The sequence below is a fragment of the Ascaphus truei genome, chromosome 9 (genome assembly GCF_040206685.1).
Source record: "Ascaphus truei isolate aAscTru1 chromosome 9, aAscTru1.hap1, whole genome shotgun sequence".
NCBI classification, from domain to species: domain Eukaryota; kingdom Metazoa; phylum Chordata; class Amphibia; order Anura; family Ascaphidae; genus Ascaphus; species Ascaphus truei.
The window spans coordinates 49,546,963-49,559,560 of record NC_134491.1 but is presented as its reverse complement, the minus strand read 5'-3'; the positions used below and the strand labels follow the sequence as shown (position 1 = coordinate 49,559,560).

Genomic DNA, 12,598 nt, shown 5'->3' with positions numbered 1-12,598 from the left:
TATGGAACGCTGCAGAACATCGCGCTTGTGGGATATGGAACACTGCGGAACACCGCGCTTGTGGGATATGGAACGCTGCGGAACACCGTGCTTGTGGGATATGAAACGCTGCGGAACACCGGGCTTGTGGGATATGGAACGCTGCAGAACACCGCGCTTGTGGGATATGGAACACTGCAGAACACCGTGCTTGTGGGATATGGAACACTGCGGAACACCGCGCTTGCGGGATATGGAACGCTGCAGAACACCGCGCTTGTGGGATATGGAACGCTGCGGAACACCGGGCTTGTGGGATATGGAACGCTGCAGAACACCGCGCTTGTGGGATATGGAACGCTGCAGAACACCGTGCTTGTGGGATATGGAACACTGCAGAACACCGGGCTTGTGGGATATGGAACACTGCAGAACACCGGGCTTGTGGGATATGGAACGCTGCAGAACACCGTGCTTGTGGGATATGGAACGCTGCAGAACACCGCGCTTGTGGGATATGGAACGCTGCAGAACACCGCGCTTGTGGGATATGGAACGCTGCAGAACACCGCGCTTGTGGGATATGGAACGCTGCAGAACACCGCGCTTGTGGGATATGGAACGCTGCAGAACACCGCGCTCGTGGGATATGGAACGCTGCAGAACACCGCGCTCGTGGGATATGGAACGCTGCAGAACACCGCGCTTGTGGGATATGGAACGCTGCAGAACACCGCGCTTGTGGGATATGGAACGCTGCAGAACACCGTGCTTGTGGGATATGGAACGCTGCAGAACACCGTGCTTGTGGGATATGGAACGCTGCAGAACACCGTGCTTGTGGGATATGTAACGCTGCAGAACACCGCGCTTGTGGGATATGTAACGCTGCAGAACACCGTCCTGAGTGACTGAGAGGCCGCTCAGTCTATCACAGAGATTGATGTATATTTTTGTTTATATAGTGCAGACAGTGTACTCCGCGCTTTACAAAGACAATTCAGGGAATTATAATAATACAATAAGTGTAGCAAAGTCAGATAATAGGAAAGGAAATCCCTGTCGTAGTGCAGAGTCCAGTTCTTGTATTTTTCACCTCGAATTCCAACTCCACAGACACTTATGTTACACAGCCAATGTGCAGTCTCATTACACGGGATGTGCACTCATATTGGCTTTCCCTGGATGAGTAACAGGCTGAGCTGCTTATCACAGAGGGATGTGCAGACATCCTTAGAGCAATATATACAGGCATACCCCGCATTAACGTACGCAATGGGACCGGAGCATGTATGTAAAGCGAAAATGTACTTAAAGTGAAGCACTACCTTTTCCCCACTTATCGATGCATGTACTGTACTGCAATCGTCATATACGGGCATAACTGATGTAAATAACGCATGTGTAACAAGCTCTATAGTCTCCTCGCTTGCGCACAGCTTCGGTACAGGTAGGGAGCTGGTATTGCTGTTCAGGGCATGCTGACAGGCGCATGAGTGAGCTGCCGTTTGCCTATTGGGCGCTATGTCCTTACTCGCGAGTGTACTTAAAGTGAGTGTCCTTAAACCGGGGTATGCCTGTAGATATAATTACATTAATTAGAACATTTCACCTGTCACTCTCCCTCCGCACCCCACTGCCATTAAAATCCCCTCCCCCAGTGTTTCTTGGGTGAGCAACAGGCCACTCCGTCTAACACTGAGGGGGGAGAGAATTAGTCTTATTGGCCATCTTTGGGTGAGTGACGGGCCTCTCACCCGCTCACAGAGATATCCATCTAAGGATGTCTGCATATCTACCCAAATAAATAAATTAAACACACGTTCTTCATATTGCCACCAAACCAGCATGTACTTACCATACAATGTATCCACACATTAAAATCTTGTATTAAAGTCAGAGTATAAAATCAAAGATGGCAGCAAATACAAAATAGATTAAGTAGAAAAAATGAATATGTCCACCAATTACAGCTTCTGTTAAATTCTAATTTGGGGAAATTAACAGATATACTGTATAGCATTAATATCAATATGATGGCAAACAATGGTGTCTTGTAAGGGGTAAAATATTCCATCCAAATACTTTACTTGTGGTTACTACACATTTCTATGGCCCCTGCATACAGTATAGTACAACTACAGGACAACGCAGAACAAAGTTTCATTGGACAGAAACAGACGTTATTCTGTATGTAGCTCGTGTAAAGAGCACACACAAAAATAGTCATCAAAATTCTCACCATTAAAATCTCAGTCATGTGATGTCACAGTAAATAGAACAGAATCACTTAGCGAGTGGCAATATACAGAGCTATTTCCAGCTGCAGCTGATTGCTCACGTCAAAGATGTAAATGAAAGCTAGGCGTTGAACTTGTGAATTGTCACGACTTAACTCCGACAAGCTCCAGTATTTCATTGGACGGGATTTATTCATTTTAACCCTTGAGCCGTTTCCTGGTCACGGTTTTGGACTCAATGAAGTAACAAAAACAGGTGATACTCATCCCCTTGTGTGATGGCGGTATCCAGGTCGGGCCTGCTGGTTTAGCAGTAGTTGGCCGGTGCAGATTAGTAGAACATTCAGTGCTCCACCAAAGCCAAGACCGTTCAATAATTGCAATCTATTTACCATCAAGAAACGTCTCCGCTAGGTTTCATCAAGGATGGGTCGTTATCGTCCCCAGCTCAGATCTCAGTGCCGTGTCGTGAAAAATAACTAATAGGGAAGAACAGGGGATGCAATTTACAAAACGCCTGCTATTGATCGCGGCCGCTCAAAGGCTCCGTCCCGATGGGGTGCTGCAATTCGTGCTCCATCAGGGATGGAGGAGAGGATGGTACCCGCAATGTGTCGATAGATGAAATAAATTCCTCCATGTATGTGGGGTTCTATCGAGATCTTCACACAGGCACAAGATGATAACATTTGACAAAAGCACGAAGACCCTTGAATGAACTGTATGAAACGAATCTCAAATCCAAAATGATCATCTCGATCTCAGATTTTAATTGAGTCTCTGGGTTACATTACCTGAAATGTTTGACTGTCCTGTTAGAAATTGAACAGGATGACTATTCTCTGTATGTGTGCATACAATGCACTTTTTTTTTTAAAAAAATACATTTTTAGAACATCAATAAAATGTTTGTCATTTCAAATTGTTCTTTAACATTTTTTTTTTTTTTTTTAAGGTTATATCCATTTTGTTGGTGTACAGTACAGTATATAAATACTCTAATACTAGTTGGGATTTTATACCTGCTGGTACTACATTTCAGTGTTGGGCAATCAAGACGTTTGCATTCCGATGGATGGCAATCATTTCAAGGAGGTTAAGCTCTCTGCTGCCAGTGAAGCCTGAAAAAAGTAATGGGGGGTGGAGGGCGGTGAGAGGGGTGGAGAGGGGGAAGAGGAGCCAAGGGGGAGAGGGCCGTTAGTAGCATTTTGCCGTGGCCGTCACGAATTCCTCCGCTTTCACATGGGAGGTAAACAATTTTATTCCAATCTCTGTGAAGATTTTTAATGTGGCTGTTTATGCAAGTGCCAATTTGTGCTTCTGATTGCATCCAGCTGTACAGAGGCTCCCGAACACTCTCCTTTTCTGGGATACCAGGGCAGAAAAATCCTGGGAAATCCTCAATCTTTTTCCTTCCAAATTCCAGGTTGATGTTCCTTAAAAGCTTTGATAAGAATGGTTTTATCATTGTAGTTTAGGAACCTTGCGATAATGGGCCTTGCGTTAGAGTTCTGTCCTTCCCTGATTTGTCCCATTCTAGGGGCCCTCTCCAACCTGAATTCTTCCTCCTCGCCAGTAAGTTTGAGGTTTTCAGGCAGCAATTTTTGGCAGAAATGCAAAAGATCATTTTGCTTGACCGATTCTGGGACCCCAATTATTTGTAACCTAGGTTGGTTTAATGGTAATCCCTTTAGATCTCGAAAACGTCTCTCCTTGAATGGAGGGAGAGGTGTGTGTAGGGAGGGAGGGGTGTGTAGGGAAGGAGGGGTGTGTGTAGGGAAGGAGGGATGTGTGTAGGGAAGGAGGGGGTGTGTGTGCATGTGTAGGTAGGGGCGTGTGTAGGTGCGTGTGCGCAGGTGTGTAAATAAAAAGCTATAGATAGAAACAGACTACTATGTGACAAAGGTGATAGATTTTTATTTTAATACACATAGCTTTTACAGTTATTAAAAACAGTAAACCTCCCCATTAGTAATGGAGTTTATAAAGAAGAAGCTATTGGCAGAATAATAAGCATCCCTTTATTTGCTGATACCATTACAAAAACTGATTTAATTTGCAACGGGAAAGGAAAAAAAAAAAAGGAGTGTTTACTTGAGGTTGAAGTCAAAAGCCGTCTACTCCCATAAAGGTGTATTTAAGTAAAACCGTGTACATTGGTAATAAAATGGTACATTTCTTACATTATCTTTACTATAGTTCGGGGGTTTTCAAATCAAGTCCTCCAGATCCCCCAACAGGTCAGGTTTTCAGGATATCCCTGCTCAGTTGAAGACAGAGTCTCTCATTGAGCCACCTGTGCTGAAGCTGGGATATCCTGAAAACATGACCTGTTGGGGGGGGGGGGGGGGAGGGCTTGGGGACCGACTTGGAGAACCCCTGCCATAGTTGATTCTCTGAATAAATCTGTATGGAGCACAACATACTGAAGGATTGCACCTGTTACTGTATCTCCAGGAATGTAAAGACCCAATTATCCAAACAGGTTATTTTTGTATTTTTTTTATACTATAAAACTAAACGGTCTGCGGAGAGGTTTTCCTGTCTTAAATCAGTAGTTTAACAAGAATTAGAAAAGATGTTGCTCTTTTCAGTGTTTCTGACAAAGTAGAAAGGGTGAAAACATAGATAAGGCTTTAATTTTGGCAAAATATAATACAATGCCTTCTGCTATTGTCTCAAATGTGATGATCCATCGGTGACTTCATCCTAAGAAGAGAAGAGACACAGTCAGTCAATCAGTCCCCTGCTTCAGCACAGGTGGCTCAATCAATCCTTTCTTCAGCATAGGTGTCTCAGTCTTCGACTCAGCCACTTGTGCTGAAGCAGAGATATCCTGAAAACCTGACCTGTTGGGGGGGTGGCGGGGGGGGGGGCCCTAGGACTGGAGCCCCCTGAACTAAGGCAGTGTTTAATAAGCTTAAATAAGCCAATTGACAATTAAAATGGGGGTGGGAAAAAAAAAGGCAATAAATGATTACACAGTCACATATAGGGTGTTCTGCACAGAAATCAAGGAGTGCTTGGATCAAACCATTCATGCACTCATGGGGGACGGAGCGGCAAGGCACTGACTGGGTTACAAGCAGTAATCTAGGCTTCAGACCATATGCTGCTTGGAAGGGGAGGCTGGGGTTGGCTGTAGTATGAGAATGAGGCACTAGGGAACTTTAAAGTTTAGGAATGTGACTCAAACCGGTTTGTACAATAAGTGCTTAGTGTTGGGTGTTGGGTGTTGGGGGGGGTGGGGGGAGGGGAGGGGAGAGGGAGAGGGAGGGGTTTGAGAAAGACAGACACTGAAGACAGAGACACTCCCTTTTACTGGCCAGTGCATTTACCCCAACTTGAGGGATGACAAGCCTTAAGGATGGAAAAAAACAAAACAAAGGTACTCTAAACACACTGGTTATGCACCCCGCAGCAGTTTCAACATTGCCAGGGTAAATAGTGCTAGGGGTCGGCCATTTTGAAAGGAGCGGTTTGTGGAGAGATGGGAGCTTTGTCCCGAGTGCTGAACCCAGCACTGTATCGCTCTGCTCCTGGCAGACATTATATTCTGATGGGCGAAGCATTCTCAGCGCTTGGAAGAGAAGCTGAAATGCCCAATGCCTATGTTAACCCCTTCAGGAGAGACACGTGCTGGGCACCGCTAACCCCCATCGCACTAGAACTTATTAATCACTTGGGGTACCCCCCCCCCCCACTCCTAACCCTTCTTACTTGTCCCCTTTATAAGTAGGTATATTTTGTGCGGTACTGTTTATAGCACTTAACACTACGTAACATGGAATTGGGCTGCCTAATCTCTCTGGGTAAATACAGCATCTCAATGGATACGGAGCTCCATTTTAGGCAGCCTCATTTTAAAATGGCCGCCCTTCCTGGTACAGAGGCGGACGAAGGGATGAGGTTACGTTTAGCCGATTGATACCCTTGTTGAAAATAATATTTTGAGTGTTTTTTTTTTTTTAAAACTTAATATTTCCATGGTAAACCCAAACTTTGGACGTTTGTTTTAAAATCTTTCTCCAGCGTGTTTAGGCGATAGAAACTGTTTGGCAGTTCTCAAAGGCCTAGCTAAATAATTCCTGTTATTTTGTACGTAATTAAGATTACAACGATAGTCAAACCGATAAACATTATGTAACCAAGAGTGTTCCAGGAAAAAGGCAAAATATACATTTTTCACAATATACAAATCTTTTCTTTAGAAATATTTTAATCACCCGTTTTACCTACATTGCACCAATACGCCCGCTAGGTTAGACTCGCTATTTAAAAAGACTACGTTTATACGCAGATATTTTGTAGCAATGTGCACTTTGCTTGTCCACACTGTCTCAGCTTTTCTTATACTAAGAGTACCTAAATACATTGCTTCATCAATTATAAAACAGGTGGGGGATTCCATTCATTAACACAGGGGGGCTCGACTAGTCCTCAAGCTACTCCAGCAGGTCAGGTTTTCAGGATCTCAGCTTCAGCACAGGCGGCTCAATCAGTGGCTCAGTCGAAGACTGAGCCACCTGTGCTGAAGCAGGGATGGATTGAGCCACCTGTGCGGAAGCTGGGATATCCTGAAAACCTGACCTGTTGGGTGGGCTTGAGGGCTGACGTTGAGCCCCCCTGCATTAACAGTCTGCCTACCCGAGTAGGTGAGTAGATGCAAAAATAAGACACTGGAGACGACCATGTTTGAAATATACTAAGCGTGGGGGAGTACAGGTACTTTCCAAAGGCACCTTCTTATCGGGAACGCTATTTACAGAAAGATTACAAGTCAACGCGCCATTTATTTGAAATAATGACTTGTGCAGTTGTAATGTAGTCATGTTAAATCCCAGCACAGGGAATCTGATTAAAAGAGCAGCACATAGGTATTAAAAACTGCTCAGAGATCTCTGTGCTGACGGTATATTCCCAGGCAGGCCTACAAAAATGGCCGCCTCTTCCCGAGTCTGCCAGCCTCACAACACCTCCCCCCCAAGTCGCTTCTATTCAAGATAGCAGTGCACACAACAGATGGATTATCAGAGAAACAGGCAGGAGGGGGCAGAGAAACGGCCGAGGCCAAAGAGCATGCAATATTGTAGTGTTTAGAAGTATAAGAACAGTCAGACCTTGTCCCCCAATGTGAAATAATCAAAGTTATGGGGAATCCAGAAGAAGCAGTGCCCCAGCAAGATGGTCAAGTGTCTCTCCACCAGAGACAAGAATCACGCAAATCAAAATACAAGAGCAAGCAGCTGGGCACCAACGCAAAGAGATTTAAATTGCACAAAAATAGACTGGACTTATTACCAACGTTCGGTCCTACAGGTGGGCCTTCCTCAGGGTTTAAGCCCTAGGTAGTATGTCTGGTCTATTTTAGCACAATTACCTCTTTTTGCATTAGTGCCCAGCTTGCTCGTGTATTTTGGTAGTGTTTAGCAGATGACAGACGGGACAGACGGGACAGACGGGACAGACGGGACAGACGGGACAGACGGGACAGACGGGACAGACGGGACAGACGGGACAGACGGGACAGAGAGAGAGAAAGAGAGAGATATAATATGTAGGGAGGGAGGGAGAGAGAGGGAGAGAGATATAATATGTAGTGAGGGAGGGAGAGAGAGGGAGAGAGATATAATATGTAGTGAGGGAGGGAGGGAGAGGGATATAATATGTAGTGAGGGAGGGAGGGAGAGGGAGGGAGAGAGATATAATATGTAGTGAGGGAGGGAGGGAGAGAGAGGGAGAGAGATATAATATGTAGTGAGGGAGGGAGGGAGAGAGAGGGAGAGAGATATAATATGTAGTGAGGGAGGGAGCGAGAGAGAGGGAGAGAGATATAATATGTAGTGAGGGAGGGAGGGAGCGAGAGAGAGGGAGAGAGATATAATATGTAGTGAGGGAGGGAGGGAGCGAGAGAGAGGGAGAGAGATATAATATGTAGTGAGGGAGGGAGGGAGAGAGATATAATATGTAGTGAGGGAGGGAGGGAGAGGGAGAGAGATATAATATGTAGTGAGGGAGGGAGAGAGAGGGAGAGAGATATAATATGTAGTGAGGGAGGGAGGGAGCGAGAGAGAGGGAGAGAGATATAATATGTAGTGAGGGAGGGAGGGAGAGAGATGTAATATGTAGTGAGGGAGGGAGGGAGAGGGAGAGAGATATAATATGTAGTGAGGGAGGGAGGGAGAGAGATATAATATGTAGTGAGGGAGGGAGGGAGAGAGAGGGAGAGAGATATAATATGTAGTGAGGGAGGGAGGGAGAGAGATATAATATGTAGTGAGGGAGGGCGGGAGAGAGAGGGAGAGAGATATAATATGTAGTGAGGGAGGGAGGGAGAGAGATATAATATGTAGTGAGGGAGGGAGGGAGAGAGATATAATATGTAGTGAGGGAGGGCGGGAGAGAGATATAATATGTAGTGAGGGAGGGAGGGAGGGAGGGAGAGGGAGAGAGATATAATATGTAGTGAGGGAGGGAGGGAGAGAGAGGGAGAGAGATATAATATGTAGTGAGGGAGGGAGGGAGAGAGATATAATATGTAGTGAGGGAGGGAGGGAGAGAGAGGGAGAGAGATATAATATGTAGTGAGGGAGGGAGAGAGAGGGAGAGAGATATAATATGTAGTGAGGGAGGGAGGGAGAGAGAGGGAGAGAGATATAATATGTAGTGAGGGAGGGAGAGAGAGGGAGAGAGATATAATATGTAGTGAGGGAGGGAGGGAGAGAGAGGGAGAGAGATATAATATGTAGTGAGGGAGGGAGAGAGAGGGAGAGAGATATAATATGTAGTGAGGGAGGGAGAGAGAGGGAGAGAGATATAATATGTAGTGAGTGAGGGAGGGAGAGGGAGAGAGATATAATATGTAGTGAGGGAGGGAGGGAGAGAGATATAATATGTAGTGAGGGAGGGAGGGAGAGAGAGGGAGAGAGATATAATATGTAGTGAGGGAGGGAGAGAGAGGGAGAGAGATATAATATGTAGTGAGGGAGGGAGGGAGAGAGAGGGAGAGAGATATAATATGTAGTGAGGGAGGGAGAGAGAGGGAGAGAGATATAATATGTAGTGAGGGAGGGAGGGAGAGAGAGGGAGAGAGATATAATATGTAGTGAGGGAGGGAGAGAGAGGGAGAGAGATATAATATGTAGTGAGGGAGGGAGAGAGAGGGAGAGAGATATAATATGTAGTGAGTGAGGGAGGGAGAGGGAGAGAGATATAATATGTAGTGAGGGAATGTTCGCTCTCATACCTACTATCTATAAGTGTTCTCTTCCCTTTGTCAGCTGCTGGTTCATGGCCTGCAGGTGCTGCTGTAACTGGGTCACAGTCTGGATTAAATTTGCCGACATCTTTTTTCTTTCTGGTCCCTCCTGAGCTCAAAGACAGACATGTAATGTTGGCGTGTTGGAAGCGTTTACACACGCCAGCGCGCGCACACTAATCTTCTCCCGAGAAGAGGGAGACTTGTACGTTTCCAACGCTATCACCATTATCACCATTATCACCATTATCACCATTATCACCATTATCACCATTATCACCGCTGTTAGATCGGGGACTCGAACATTTGTGTCAGAGCTGCAAGCGTACGGATTTCTTGCTCACTAGGTGAACATGTTATATATATAAAGCTACAGATTTCTTCCCTCAAACTTCTTTATAAAATGTTTGGCCAGGAAATAAATACAGTTACCTCTCGTTTTCATGCATGTCCTGGGCCCAGAGTTATGGTAACAACACATGGTTACATTAAATGAACATTCAATTTACAGACAAATATGATATGAGGCGTAAATAACAGTTACAGACCAGATTAAAGAGAGGCGGCTGAAGTCTTCAAATTACTTAAACTGGAGGCGGTTTTCAGAGTCGCTGGTAGATTGTAACCAGCGGCAGATTTCAAAATCCAGCGCCCCATGGCACATGCGGCGGCCGCTTCCTTGCCACCGCCCCCTCCTGCAGCCGCAGCATCAAATGACGATACCACCATGACGTCGCACAGCGTCACGTTGCCATGGTAACGTAATGTCATAACGTCATTTGACACTGCGTTCAGAAGGAGGAAGGCGGCAGGTAAGGAGACGGCAGGTAAGGAGACGGCAGGTAAAAAGACGGCCGCAACAGCCAAGTGACTTCCCATCAGGCTCGAGAGCGCGGCAAAAGTATATGGGAGCGGACATTTTTGCCGGCCCAAAATTTTGCCGCCCTAGGCCCGGGCCTAATGAGAAATCCGCCACGGTAACGGTCAACCCATGAAATGTACATCAGTTACTGTATGTATCCTGTGATGCAAAAACTATAAATGTTAGGTATTTTCTAAACACGAGTAAATTCCATGGAATATGGCAGTGAGACCCCGCCGGGAGAGGCTCCACCCACCGCCGGGAGAGGCACCGCCCACCGCCGGGAGAGGCACCGCCCACCGCCGGGAGAGGCTCCGCCCACCGCCGGGAGATGCTCCCGTTCTTGCAGGAGAGGCTGCGCCGGGAGAGGCTCCCGTTCCTGCAGGAGAGGCCCTCACTGCTGGCACCTGGTTAGTTTTGTGGTTAGGCTTCCAAAAAGTCCCAAGACAAAAATGGCTCACCGTTTCAGAAGAGATCCCGCTGTTATCGATGACAGAGTCACCAGCAGCTTTTAGTATTTCTAAACGAATGAGGTCCAACGATAACTGCGCCTGAGGAGAGGAAGGATGCTCCTGGAATTAGAATGAGATGCACCCAACTGCAAAAAGGTGACTTAATACTAGGTACCACGTGAAATGGAATTACGTGGCAAATATCTCCATATGTAAAGCGAAGAGATGGATGAAAGCTGCCTTGCTGCGTCTGCAGTGCGCCATACAGTTCTCTCGTACTATCGTTTATGCGCCTTATGAACATGATGTAGAACAAAGGAAATGGAAGTTAATTGCACTAGAAGCCAGCCGTCAGATTACAATGAACAGACTTCTATTTAGAGGGGCCTATAACACTACCCCCTCCAGCGGGGAAGGAGTGATCTGCATGCCTTAAAGCAGTACTCATGGTGACCATTTATGGGGTTTGTTTAAAAAAAAAAAATAGGTTTGAAGCATGGGGGGGGGGGGGGGGGGAACAATGGTGCTGAAACTGTGATATCCTGAAAACTTGTCCTGGTGGAGGCCTTTCAGGACTAGAGTTGTTCACCCCTGCTCGAGGACATAAGACCAGAGTCGCACAAAGGGTGTCAATTGGTCTTGGGTAAAATATTTCTGATGTATATAGAAGCCTTTTCATCTTGACACATTACCTGCTCTCACAGCTCTACCTCCGCACAATCCCACTTACTGCTTCCCCAACTCCCTCACACATTACCTTCTCTCACAGCCCTACCTCCGCACAATCCCACTTACTGCTTCCCCAACTCCCTCACACATTACCTGCTCTCACAGCTCTACCTCCACACTCCCACTTACTGCTTCCCCAACTCCCTCACACATTACCTGCTCTCACAGCTCTACCTCCGCACAATCCCACTTACTGCTTCCCCAACTCCAACTCCCTCACACATTACCTGCTCTCACAGCTCTACCTCTGCACACTCCCACTTACTGCTTCCCCAACACCAACTCCCTCACACATTACCTGCTCTCACAGCTCTACCTCCGCACAATCCCACTTACTGCTTCCCCAACTCCCTCACACATTACCTGCTCTCACAGCTCTACCTCCGCACACTCCCACTTACTGCTTCCCCAACACCAACTCCCTCACACATTACCTGCTCACAGCTCTACCTCCGCACACTCACTTACTGCTTCCCCAACACCAACTCCCTCACACATTACCTGCTCACAGCTCTACCTCCGCACACTCACTTACTGCTTCCCCATCTCCCTCCCACATTACCTGCTCTCACAGCTCTACCTCCGCACACTCCCACTTACTGCTTCCCCAACTCCTTCACACATTACCTGCTCTCACAGCTCTACCACCGCACTCTCCCACTTACTGCTTCCCCAACACCAACTCCCTCACACATTACCTGCTCTCACAGCTCTACCTCCGCACACTCCCACTTACTGCTTCCCCAACTCCTTCACACATTACCTGCTCTCACAGCTCTACCTCCGCACACTCCCACTTACTGCTTCCCCAACTCCCTCACACATTACCCGCTCTCACAGCTCTACCTCCACACTCCCACTTACTGCTTCCCCAACACCAACTCCCTCACACATTACCTGCTCTCACAGCTCTACCTCCGCACACTCCCACTTACTGCTTCCCCAACTCCCTCACACATTACCCACTCTCACAGCTCTACCTCCCCACACTCCCATTTACTGCTTCCCCAATTCCCTCACACATTACCCGCTCTCACAGCTCTACCTCCACACTCCCACTTACTGCTTCCCCAACACC

At 46.8% G+C, this 12,598-nt stretch overlaps 1 protein-coding gene across 1 annotated transcript in view; it reads right to left on the bottom strand.

The window, feature by feature from the left end:
- Positions 1-4,116: 4,116 nt before the first annotated feature.
- The window catches only part of KTN1 (kinectin 1), a 92,458-nt gene continuing 83,976 nt past the window's right edge, over positions 4,117-12,598 (bottom strand). The window contains exons 40-42 of the mRNA XM_075615407.1: positions 10,801-10,890; positions 9,466-9,586; positions 4,117-4,928 (exon numbers count right to left, since the gene is read on the bottom strand). Coding sequence (XP_075471522.1) covers positions 9,473-9,586; positions 10,801-10,890 — 204 coding nt within the window. The 3' untranslated portion in view covers positions 4,117-4,928; positions 9,466-9,472. The remainder of the gene's footprint in view (positions 4,929-9,465; positions 9,587-10,800; positions 10,891-12,598) is intronic.